Genomic DNA, 13590 nt, shown 5'->3' with positions numbered 1-13590 from the left:
CAAAATACTAATAAAAATTAAAATCTTAGAATCTTAGGAGGAAAACAGTAACAATGCAGTTACATGACAAGAATCTGCATAACTAATCATATGCTAAATAGTTGTAAGTCCAATTTATGTATAAGATAGCCAAGATGATTGTCTATAAAATGATGGTAGTCTCATGTTCGAAGCTGTAGTGAATGGTAAGATATGGAGCCTGAAAGTCAAAAGTTCAAAACATTATTACCCTTATGGTTATCAATGTTTTTTTTTTCAGACTCCTTGTGGGACTGATTATGGCCTGTGCCAATCATAACTGGAAGAACCTAGTGGTGTACAGAGAAAAGATAGAGCCCAGAGCAGCAATCAAAATATATCTCCCATTACACCCTTTCCATAACGCTTGAGGCAATTACCCATCTATGGAAATGATTATTACCTTTTTATTGCGTGTGATACTTTCGGTCTACAGTCAAATACTGAAACAGCATTGATATTTCATCTTGACATTAAAAAATGGCTAAATTAACTGCAGGTATAAAAATAAGTATCTATATATAGGTGACTGAGCGTTAACTGTAGATAGACTTCAGTTGGTTGATATTGCTACTTGACTAGATGGCAGATTTTTTACTTTGGCATAAAGAAATAGAAGGTTTCTATGGAAGAAGATTGGAAGACCTATAAGATAAGGGTATCTCAGTCAGTCTGGACCATAAAAGGCACCTTAAAGGGGTTGTCCGGGTTCAGAGCTGAACCCGGACATACCCTTATTTTCACCCAGGCATCACCCCTGATGTTGGCATCAGAGCATTTAATGCTCCGATGTGCTCCCTTGCCCTGCGCTACATTGCGGCAAAGGCTCTTTTGTTTACAACAACACACTGCCGGGCGGAAGTGTGTTCTGTGACGTCACCGGCTCAAATGGGCGTGCTTTAGCGCTGCCCTAGCTGTTTTACTGGCTAGGGCAGTGCTAAAGCCCGCCCATCAGTGCCGCTGACGCCACCGGGCTTCCTGGCAGCCCCATGGAGATCCCCGCTACGTCACCGGAACTCTTGAAAATGCCTTTTTTCTGCGCGATTTAGCGCAGGGCAAAGGAGAGCACCGAAGCATGAACTGCTCCGATGCTCAAGTCAGGGGGGCTGCCTGGGTGAAAATGGAGGTATGTCTGGATTCAGCTCTGAACCCCGACAACCCCTTTAACTAGCTGGTGGATAAATGCATTTGTTTGACTAGAAGAAAAATAAAAACCCCCACCTCAGCTAATGCATATAGCATAGTTCAGTGCTTGATCGGGTCCCTCTTCAAAATGGTTTCTGAGTTGGGATGAGAAAATTGATTTGTTAATCTGAACAAGTTTTTGCATCTGTGAGGGAACCTCCATCTACAACAGATCATTCTCTAATGTGCCGGCAAATTAACATGGCTGCACATCTCACGTGGCCATGATCATCTCGCACATGTGCCGTTACTGCGAGTATGGGTGAATGCACAAAGGATCTGCCTAGTAAACTGAATCAGCATTTGTGCAAGTTTTCTCGAGTTGTGTGGCCTTGTTAATCTGCCAGAGGAGGGAGCGTCCAGACCGGTGGGGACACTCTCTCAAAAGTGTATATTTGTTCAGCTGAACAAATCTATTTGCTCGTCCCTAGTTCTGAGAAATCTGAATATCTTACTTTAGGGCTTGGTACAATGTGTTTTGCTCCATGTATCTAAAACAGCAAAACAAAGCAAGTTTGCAAATATTCTTAATTGAAAATCTATCCTTTTGTGTACACAGCTCCTATGCAGACTTATGCCTCATGCACACAACCGTATGTATTTATCCACCCTCAAAAAACGGATCCGGATAAAAAAATTGATGACATCCGTGTGCATTCCATATTTTGCAGAACGGAACAGCGGGCCCCTAATAGAACAGTCCTACCCATGTCCGTAATGCGGACAATAATAGGACATGTTCTATTTTTTTAAAGAACGGAAATACAGACCTACGGAAACGGAATGCACACAGAGTTTTTTTCCGTTTTTTTTTGTGGACCCATTGAAATAAATGGTTCCGTATACGGTCCGCAAAAAAAATGGAGAGGACACGGAATGAAAATGCGTTTGTGTACATGAGGCCTTATGTATACAGAGTGCCTCCATAGTCTGATCCTACTTTCCTTCTTCTTCCTCTACCTCTTGACAATATATATTCAATGCATTAGCAGTAAGCGTACAACAGACATGAAGGGGTTTCGGCAGTTATTTTAAACTGATGATCTATTTTCTGGATAGATCATCAGCATCTGATCGTCGGGGGTCAGACACCCGGGAACCCCGCCGATCAGCTGTTTGAGAAGGTAGCGGCGCTGGCAGTAGCGCCGTGGCCTTTTCGCTGTATACCTGGGCGGGGCTAAGTTCCATTCAAGTGAACAGAGCTTAGTCCCGCCCAGGCCAGTGATACTAGTCGTGACGTCACTGGGCCAGCGGTAAACAGCGAGAAGACCACGGCGCTACTGCCAGCGCCGCTGCCTTCTCAAACAGCTGATCGGCGGGGGTCCCGGGTGTCGAACCCCCGACGATCAGATGCTGATGATCTATCCAGAGGACAGATCATCAGTTTAAAATAACTGTAGAACTCCTTTAAAGATAGAAAAATGAGATTCCTTAGTGGTTGATATGTTTTAGTTGCTAAATGAAAAGATGATGACAAAATTGCAAGCCTTCAAGACAACTCAGGTCTCTTCCTCAGAATTAACACCGTATCTGAAGATTCACATATTTACACACAAAAATACAGGAGAATAGTGAGGTAGATGAGAGAACTGATGTAAAACAGATCAATATGAGGATATTTGGTACATATAATCAGGTAGACCACATTTGGTTTGGTGCAGGTGAAGATACCTGAGACCTTGTAGTCCTCCTGGAAATCTATACCTTGTCAGTGGTCTACTGGTCTTTATGAATGGACAGGTCTTACATTTTGTCTGGTTGCACAGAAATATTCCTGTTGTTGGAAAGGCAAATACCATTCATCATGTAGAAGAAGTTAACACAAGCCACTTTCTAATGTATTGTTATTACCCATATTGTTTCCTTTGCTGTCTGGATTCATTTTTCCATCATATTATACACTGCTCGTTTCCATGGTTATGACCACCCTGCAATCCATCAGTGGTGGTCCTGCTTGCACTCTATTGGAAAAAATGCCGGCCTCTCTGGTGGCCTGGACTGTGGGACTGCACATAGGCAGGTGCATTTTTCTAGAGTGTGCAAGCACGACCACTGCTGCTGGATTGCAGGGCGGTCATAACCATGGAAAGGATCAGTGTAAAATGATGGAAAAATGAATCCAGTCAGCAAAGGAAGCAATATGGACAATCACAGTACATTAGTAAGTACCCTGTATTAACTTTCTGTACATGATAAATACCATTTGATTAAGTAAGATATACCCTTGGGGATATATATATATATATATATATATATATATATTAGGGGACAATAAAACTTTCTCACTCTTATCTCTAACTGCTAAAACAATTTACTGCTACAAATGTTTGTTTCCCCTTCCACCCGCATTGATCTGCTCTACATCAGTTATCTCATCTATCTGACTATTCTCCTGTATTTTTATGTATAAATATGTGAATCTTCAATTACTATTATAACACGCCTGAAGAAGAGACCCGAGTAGCCTCAAAAGCTTGCAATTTTGTCATCATCTTTTCGGTTAGCCATTAAAAGGTATCAACCACGAAGGAATCTGATTTTATACTTTCTATTTACTGGTTAACACAGTATAAAGATATTTTTTACTTCGACAGAGTAAAGTATGACTTGCCTGCAGGACTAAACAGAGCTTGTAGTTTTTAACCATGGAGACACATAGTTCTGCCTGGGAGCTGAAGACAATCAAAGTGCCCATAAACCTTCAATAGCTGACCACCAACAGCTATCTCTCTCATAGACATGGACACTTTGTTCAGCCAAGTGTATATGTTTCCTATATGCAGAGAGTAGAAAGCTGCTGCCAGACATCTCCATCAGCAGTTTATCTCCTGGGAGAACCAAAGGATTGAGTGGTATAATTCAACGGACCCGATCCTTCTCTTCTACCCAATAACATTTCATAGGAGAGAGTCAGGATCTCCCCATACACATTCAATTGTCAGCCAGTCCCACCAAAAATTAGTATGGACTAAAGTGTATTCAGGGTGGATTTTACCACCACACATATTAACCCCTCTAGGAAGGGGCCATTTTCCGTTTTTTAATAACAGCCTTACCATAGCCATAACTTTTATTTTATTTTTCAGTTCACGTTGCTGTAGGAGGGCTTGTTTTTTGTAGGACTTTCTTATGGTTGCATGCAATGTAGTGGGAAGCTGGAAAAACTATTTCAAATGAGGTTGAATTATAAAAAAAATAAATAAAAAATTTATGGGTTTTGTTTTTACAGGATTTCCTATGCAGTAAAACTGACCTATTACCCTCATTCTCTGGGTCAGTACGATTATAACGATACCACATTTAAGTAGTTTTTCTTGCATTTTAATACTGTGAAAAATAAAAACTTTTCTTTGCATCACCATATTGAAACCCCCATAACTTTTTTATTTTCATGTAGTTGAAGCAATGGAAAATGGGAATGCACACTTGATTTTGATGTTTTTTTTATCCCATTACACCAATCGCCGTATGTGATAAATATTTTTATATTTTAAAACAATGGGCATTTTTGCATAAGGTGCCTATGATTTTTTTTTTTTTTATTAAAATTTTGGGGAAAGGAGGTGATTTTAATTTTCTGTATTTTTTTTAATGCTTTTTCTTCTTTTTTTTTTTACATTCATTAGATTGCTTCTCTCATACTGTAGACCCTAATGCATTAGCATTGGAGTCTATGAGCATTTTACTATGTTCCTATGGAGCTCTGCCACAGACAGGCTGATGGGGCAGAGCTTAATGGTGCCAAGGGGACCCCAAGACATAACTTTGCTTGGGGTCCCAGATGTGCCAAATTAAAACTGTTTACAAAGTTGCTTAATTTTAGATTCATTGGAGCAATAAAACAAATTGTTGCGAAGGTGGACATAGACCTTTAGTGGAACAGCTTCCACAAGACTACACTTAGCACTGATCCTTGTTAATAAAAATATGTTAATATCTCAATAAAAATATATTTAAAATAGGTATGTTAAAGAGTTTGTCCAGGATTTAAAAAATGGCAAAAAGCAGGGAGTGTGATCAGGTGAAAATCTATTCTCACCTGTTCAATCCACTCCAGCACCACTGCTCTCATGGTCCCTGCCAATCACTGTTTACCTGCCCTGCAGCTATGACCTGCTGTACATGTGCACTGGACTGTTGCAGCCAATTATTGGCTTCAGCAGTGGTGTTGCATAGATGATATGAGACTGCTTAAGCCAGTGACTGGCTGCAGCGATCAAATGCACATGTACTGCAAGTCATCAATGCAGCACAAGTAAATACAATAACAGGGACCACTGGAGTGGCTGCGTGGGAGCAGTGGGGGATTGAACAGGTAAATTATGTTTTTGTATATTTTATTACATTTACTGCTCTTTGCCAACTTTTTGGAAATCCCAGAATCCCATTTATATTCCTCCAAGCAGAATTACATTTCACCTGGCACAGATACTAATATACATAAATGGCGTTTTTTATTCTTTTGCGATATAATCCTGTAATCATTCAATATAATGGCACTTTAACTAAACTTCCAAATAAAGAGACAGAAATCCCTGGCAAGATTACAATAATAGGAACTAATTTTTTCGGATTAAGATGGCAGATGAAGCAGATGTACCTACTGTATAACATCTCACTTTTGGTCCTGTAGGAGTGAGTATACTCATAAGGTTATATTGCTGCCCTTTATGATTGCACAAAAATGGTGGACATCTTTGAAGACCATTTTCCAGTTTACATATAGAACCAGGTAAGTAATTGTAAATCCTTTGTATTATTTATCCTGATTTTGAATCACACTCAGCCGACCCCCTGCCGCTCCCAATTTACTAGGTTCCTGGATTATACTTCCTTTTGACACCCATGAAATTCCTGGAGCTACCTTCTTATCCAGTCTCTGGCCTTAATGGTGATCCGACTAAGCCACAACCTCAGCATTTCCTGAATATTGAGTCGGGACCAGGTAGAAGAGACCAGCGAGGACCCTGTAAACATTGGAACGGGGGTGGCTAGGAATCAGTGAGGGTGAGTATGCCATCTTTTATTTTTAACTCACTTCAAGCTCTTTCTAAAGTATTTCCCCCCTCAACCCTATCAAAGTCCTGGAGCCTTCAGAGCTGAAACCCCACAACAATCCTTGCTTGCTCTGGTAATTTGCATTTTGGAAAGTGTAGGGGCAAAAAAAACCTCTACTACTACATTACTGGAGCTCATCTAAGCTTAAAGGGATCTGACGACGAGCTTATTGACTGTTTCCAATGGCAACCAGCAGAACTATGAATGCAGCTCTAGCCATACTAACTCAGGATCCGTATAACATAAACAGAATATGACCCAAGTTACTTAACTCTTTAGTTTGACTCTACCTATATACCAGCTTTAAAATGTGATCAAATGTGGACGTACCCTTTAATGTAAAGTGACAATATGATAGTTCCAATTCATACCTAATCCATTCCATTGATTACACCACAAAATACTTTTTATGGATAGGTATAAAGAATTCCACAGACCTCCCTCTACATGTCCTGCACCTGAGAGTCAGCAGTCAAATGTGATCTTTATAATCTGTCAGAGTTCCTATTGTGATAGTATACACAGGTATTTTCATAAATGTCACACTTCTGACTCCCAGCTAATTCTCCTCCATGTTTCAGTAGGGTGGTGGGTTCCTGCACTGCCACCTGGAAATGTTCCTAAAGATGAAGAGGAAGGATTCCTATTATTTCCCATGTGGGAGTAACATGCAGTCCTTCCTAGAGTAGCCATGCTAAAAACAGTGTGCATGTCTCTGTTGGTTAAGGTGGATGGCATGACATGTGTGGAGGTTGTCTCCTGAAAACATGCTTCATTTTGGGAAGACTTATAGGGAACAGGATTACACAATTTACCGCCTCTATTTCTCATAGGATAGCTATTGCTGTTGCTGCAGAAAGGGCACACATGAGAGGTATGAGGAAGAGAACAGTAAAAAGGTCCACCACAACGTTGTTGTAGCCTCCAGTCTTCCCTTTGGAGGGAATCGCACAGCAGGTAAGGTCTTCTTGATACTCGCCTTGGAATAGGGGATGGGCACCAAGCTCTGCAGTGCGGAGAGCCTACTTTGGAAGTGGTCGGTGGTTTGTGCATCGGCTCCAGTCTTTTGCTTACTGTCAGGTGGGAAATATCACAAGGGCTGCTGCCAATGCCTAGTTTTTTGTCTTGTAGGCTTCCATTCTGTGAAATGAGGGACACTTGCGGGACATTCTCCTGACGCAGGAATGTATGTGTTATTGATGAGGGATCTATCTCCTCTGGTGAAAAGCAAGCAGAAGCATGAGAAGACCTTAATGCAGGAGAAAGAAGAGGTCCAATTGGAGCATGGTTTACAGTTGCCACTGGTTTGGTGATGACACCACACTGAGGGGAAGAAATGGTTTGAGTTGGCTGCTGTGATCCTTGCACAGAGAAAGCAACTTGAAGACTCGCACTCCGCTGTCTCCATGTACGTAGAGCATGAGATGCAGTCTCCAGGGAACCTCCAACTCCAGAGGAAGAAACCAGATCCCTTGCTGTTTGGAGTACCCTCAAAACATTGGCTGGTACGGGAGTCCCTGTCACATCTGGGTTAGGGCAAGCAGTTCCACGGGATGGACTTTGGACACCACGAAAACAACTGTAAATCCCCTATAGATTTAAGAACAGACATGAGAAAACTGATATACTAAACAATTATTTTTATAATTGTAATTTCGCAAACATATTTCATGAATAGCCTGAGATCTCAAATCTACAGCTGCACAGAAAGTCCTGTAGTTATGTGTCTCTTGGGCTGGGGCTACACGGCAACTCTGGCTGTGACAAACACGCACGGAAAAAGTTCATCACAAAATAATGAAAGTAAATGAGGTTGTGTTGCGACATGACAGTTGTATTTTTTGCAACTCTCAGGATACATCTTGCAAGTCACAATGCAACCCCATTCACGTTGTCATGTACAGTAAATAGTTCTGCGATCTTTGGCAGTGTTGCGTTCTAAGTTTCCATATAACCTGAGCCTTACCGCATCTATGAAAATCAAATGTACATCTCCACTAACCACAGAAAAAGTATTACTATTACAAATTCAAAATGGACCTCTCATTATGGTGCCAGGTTTTGCCATGCAGAACAGAAGGGTCTCGCGTTTACTTTGTCCTCCATACCCTTTCCAAGACCCTTGAGCTAACTCCTCACCAAGTTCCTCAAGAAAGGGAAGTCCTGCACAGGTTCTTTCCATCCAGTCCCAACAGCAAATGGGTTGTGACCAATCAGGGATAAACCTATCTCTCCAAAGGAGCTATAGCACCTGTAAATTTTGCCTCTGTGGTACTTATTCCCTTTTTTAATATGTTATGCCAGTCATTGAGTGATTTGTGCCAAATACATTAAGCAGTGCCATATTCTGGCTTTCTACTTAATAAATGTAATCACAGAGTACCTTCACCAGTGTAAAACTGATGATCATAAAAAATCACCCAATTTGTGCCCTTAAAAAGCAATTAACAATGAGGCTGGACAGGACAAGGAAAGGAAAATTGACTCACTCTCACGCTTGCCCTATCAAGCTATAGGCCCTGCCTAGCAAAATAGGAATGGCCGGCCCAATAGGGGCGATCCCGTGTCAGGCACCTCCTGGTAGGCCCTATATGTCCCTGACAAGGGATAGATTCCGCCACCTGAGAAGAGTAATATGACTACAGTCCAATAGTAATGTCATAATTCAATGCATGTATCAGAAAAAAATAAAGTTACAACAAAAATAATCGCACATAATACATATATGCTCCCAAAAAAACCGGTGGCGTCCAGGTTTTGATCACCAGTGGACAGAGACTAGACTTTCCATCAAGATGGCCACCACTGCACCACCAATGCTCCTGTGCTGACCCAGACTGATCCCTTATCGTACCCTCTCCAGGCTTGCCATCTCATTTGGGATTATGGGAAGTATAGTCATATCCTCCCTTTTCTGTCATAGCGATTGTTATGTTTATTGGACTATCCTGCTGTTATTTCGATTTTATTGAATAGCCATACTTTCATTATCAGTATTTAAATGGTGTGTGGTAGATTTTTAAAAGGGTCTCAGTAGTAGCAGCACTGTGGACATTTGGTATGTGATGCAGATGCATCATATTTGGTCCCAAATATGATAGGAATTGTCTTTCTTTATTGCCATGAGATTTATTATTATCATTTGGGTATTACTGCAAGAATATAATCTGATTCGCACAGATATTATTGTTTTTTGGAGTTTTTATTTTTGTTATATGTGGTCCCCTGATGAACTGACCCCAAAGAACGGTTCAGAGAAATATGTCAGGACAAAATTTACATTCCTGGGACATATGTTATGTGCTCGTTTCTTTTCCACTGGTGATCAAAACCTGGACACCACTGGTTTATTTAGGAGCATATATGTATTATGTGTGATTATTTTTGTTGTAACTTTATTATTAGAGATGAGCGAATTTTTCAAAAGTTCAATTCGGCTGATTTGACGATTAAAAAAAAAAAATAATAGCTTTGTGACGAATAACATTTTTTAAATCAAACTTACCGCCTCCATTTGCTTGCAATGGGCCGGCCGCCGCCATTTTGCTTGAAGATCTGGCGCAAAATCTTACTCTGTGCGATATTACGTCATCACACCCAAGAGATCTTCAACCAAGATGGCGACTGGCGACCCATCGCAAGCAACTGGAGGAGGTAAGTATGAATCTTTTTATTTTTTACACTATTTAAGGTTAAATCGATTTGCTTACACGAAGCACGAGGAAATTCGACTTTGAGGCGAATCGAATTTATCCTGAAATTCGGATCGAATTCCACTTCGTGGGATTCGATTCGCTCATCTCTATTTATTTTTTTCTGATACATGCATTGACTTATGACATTACTATTGGACTGTGGTCATATTAGGTCTCTTCTCGGGTGGCTGTATCTATCCCTTGTCAGGGACATAAAGGGCCTATTAAGAGTTTCCTAACACGGGATCGCCCTTATTGGGCCTGCCATTCCGTTTTGCTAGGCAGGGATCATAGCTTGATTGTAAGTCATAGCTTGATTGTGAGGGTGAGTCAATTTTCCTTTCCTAGTCCAGCCGGGTGTCACCACCAGATCTTTGAGAAGTTCTGATAGACGCTCTTCAGTACCACCTGCATGATCTTCTTTTGTTTTGCTTTCGTTTTGACATCTCTCCTCCCTCTCCCAGCTGTCATCTATTAGCAGTGATTGCCTCCCTATATATCTCCTCCCCATACTACCTCACCTTGCGGTTTATACAACTTCCTGGAGTGTGCTCATGCTGCAAACTGCAACTGATGCTTCTACAGATAAGTCTGTTCATTTATTTGTGTTTTCTTGTTGCCTTGATCCTAGGTGACCCTGACTCCCTCCGTATTAAGTGTAGGGAGCCGGTGGTCGTGTCCCCTCACTATTATAGGGTGTTCAGGTGTCATACAGTCGAGGCACGAGGGCATGCAATTTTCTATCATAGAGATCTTTGCATGGGCTGAGAAGACAGGGAGAGTTTCAGGGCTTAAATAGGGGTCACCCTTTTGTTCCTTAGTTTTGGATCAAGCCAGTCGGATCCTTATTTGTAACTTCTTGTTTTCTGTTACACCATCCGTGACACCGAGCCTCATTGTTAATTGCTTTTTAAGGGCACAAATTGGGTGATTTTTAATAATCATCAGTAAAGGTTATGTTTTATACTGGTGAAGGTACTCTGTGATTACATTATAATTAAGTTACACTAGTGACTACCTGACATCTGATGTCTTTATCTATTAGAACTGTGAAAAATACTTAATAAATATGTCTAAAACTAAGGTAGTAATTTACTATTCTGAAATGCACCTAAATTAGGCGCATTTCAGGCGCAAATGATGGGTCTAAAATTATGTGGGTGTGGCTTAGGCAGGAAAGGGTCGGCAGACCTGTCTCATTTATCATTTTCTATGCCTGGTTTAGGCGTAGAAAATGGTCTAAATGTAACCTGTGCCACTTTAAAACTTTGCCGGAATCACCGCCAGACATGGGCCTTTATTAAGACCGGTGTCTAAAACACAGGTCCTAATAAAAGTGCTCCTAAGTCTTCTTGGAGAACACACCCACGTTTCTCATCAAATTTGGCAAGTGACAAAAATTAGTCATTTCTAGTGGCACGTTTTTATATTTTGTGACAGATTTGGTACACTTGACACCATCTGATGCATCTTACTGTAGATCTTTTTGACAATATCTTCTTCTTGTTCACGTACTCAAGGCAACGTGTTGTGAAGCAGAACCTGCTCCTTCGTCAACTAGAGCACTTAGCAGGTTCTGCTCTGAAACGTGTCACCTTGTGCACATGAAAATAAGTATTGTCAAAAAGATCTGATACAAAGTCAGATGTGATTCTTCTCCAAGGGAGCAAGTTACTTTCTTTGAAGTTCTATTTGCTTACTACTTCTTGCTTACCCGACTGATTCCCAGCAGACTCTGTTCCACACAAGAGCTGGGCAAACAGTGTCTCATCCTCCAGTAGACAAGATGTTCCCAAGAGAAGACCAGAAGACTCAACCCCATAGCCACCAGTAGCATATAGAAGACTCCGGCCATGTTGTCGATGTCCAGTTTACTGCTCACCGCCTCATTCTTCTCATTTTGACAAATGCCTGATAACCACACTGTCTCCAGTCTCTGTGTGTCACCTAGAAGAAAAATATGGAATTACTATGGATAAAAAAATGATTGAGCACCCACCATTTCAATTTAGACTAGCTAGCAACTAAGTACGACTTGGTGAGCTGTGTTATAATCTTGTAAACCTGTTTAGAAATTACAGTAAGGCGCTATAGTTGGGGTAATCTAGATTAGTTTCCCTCACTGACATGTTCTGTACTTAGTATAAAGCTGCTTAATCTGTATTTCATGATTGTAGTAGGGAGGAATTATCATGAGAGCGTTTTTTTGGGCATTTTTTAGGCTAGTCATTCTGATGTGTTCTAATAGAAATTGCAACTGATGCATGGCATTTAGTGCCAACACTTTCCTGCCAAAGTTGGAGTGCCCTGTTTTTTCTCTGAATGCTAAAGCTTTGTCTGGGGACCCCGGTTACTTTACTCTGCCTGGAGAATCTAAACTGATGTTACTGACCAATTTAGGTTAACTGTCCACATACTCACATTAAAGGCTATGTACACTTTCGGAGTAAAATTTTCTTTATGACTGTATTTTACTCATTTTGGCCTAAAAATCATTTTTTCCATTGGTCTTTATTAAAAATATTAAGTCGTTCAGTAACAAAGGGTTAATTGTCTGTCTAACTTTGTGAATGTACTCTTTACTTACACTTTGTGCCAAAAACCCTTATCTCTAACTTACTAAGAGGTCATAAACACTTATTTAGTCCCCAGCCAGCTGGCTGACGGGCCAGAGAGATTATTCAGATCCCTCTATTAGAGCATCTCAGCCCTGTACAGAGAAAAGGGCTCCATGTTTGTAATAAAGACCAATAAAAAAAAAATGTTTAGCTCTAAATGAGTACAATGCAAAAAAAATGTATAATGCCCAAAGGTGTACATACCCTTTAACTTCACAAAAGCATCCCTGGACGTATGAGCTAAAGCAGCCTAGGTCTCCGGACAATGCATCAGGATGCATAGAGGGTACTACAGACACCAGCTGTAGCTTGAAGAGGTGGTGGTAGTGGTGGGGGCAGTAATGAGGCATATCTAATTTGACTGCTTTACTAGTGGGGGGAGTACTATTGCACAAAAATCTGAAATTTTTCTTCACAGTCACTAATGTTAAATTTGGCATACTTCATACCAAGCTATGCCCATTTTGTTCACCAAAAAACAAAAGTGACTAGACAGGTTACATAAGGAAGGAAGGTGCAAGTAAATAATATAGTAATTTTAATAATAAATAATAAAAATTATGTTTGAAAATAAAGATGCAAAAAAGGAACAAATTATGTGGATTAAAAAATGGATAATAAATCCCACACAGTGTTAGCTTCAGAGCTTCTACTGTGAAAGGCAGGATTGAAATGTTTTTTCTTTTGATTAGATAAAAAAAAAATGCATTAAAACTGTGGCTTTTTATTTTAAATAAAACCCATAAGTGGGTTGATGCATAGGTATTATCAGGGCCGTCGCTAACAGACAGGCAAAACAAGCAATTGCTTGTGGCCCCGAGCTGGCCCGGGGCCCCAAGCAGATCCGGTGCTTGTTTTGCTTCCTTTAAGGCTGCAGCCGCCTGAGCGCTCTATAGAGAGCCTCAGGAGGCTGCAGCACTCCTGGTTACCTCCCGAGTTCCTCCTCTGCTGTGCTGACTGCTGCTCTGTAGCGTGGCCGAGCTCTCCTCCTCTACCTCCTGGCTGTCACTCAGTCC

The 13590-nt window shown here is 40.9% G+C and overlaps 1 protein-coding gene across 1 annotated transcript in view; it reads right to left on the bottom strand.

The window, feature by feature from the left end:
* Positions 1-6742: 6742 nt before the first annotated feature.
* Positions 6743-13590, bottom strand: part of GRIN2C (glutamate ionotropic receptor NMDA type subunit 2C) — an 89901-nt gene continuing 83053 nt past the window's right edge. The window contains exons 14-15 of the mRNA XM_044299463.1: positions 11671-11903; positions 6743-7851 (exon numbers count right to left, since the gene is read on the bottom strand). Of these exons, the coding sequence (XP_044155398.1) occupies positions 6802-7851; positions 11671-11903 (1283 nt within the window). The 3' untranslated portion in view covers positions 6743-6801. The remainder of the gene's footprint in view (positions 7852-11670; positions 11904-13590) is intronic.

Source organism: Bufo gargarizans, chromosome 6, assembly GCF_014858855.1.
Source record: "Bufo gargarizans isolate SCDJY-AF-19 chromosome 6, ASM1485885v1, whole genome shotgun sequence".
Classification (NCBI taxonomy): Eukaryota; Metazoa; Chordata; class Amphibia; order Anura; family Bufonidae; genus Bufo; species Bufo gargarizans.
The sequence above is the reverse complement of the archived record's forward strand: the minus strand, read 5'-3'. Positions and strand labels throughout refer to the sequence as shown.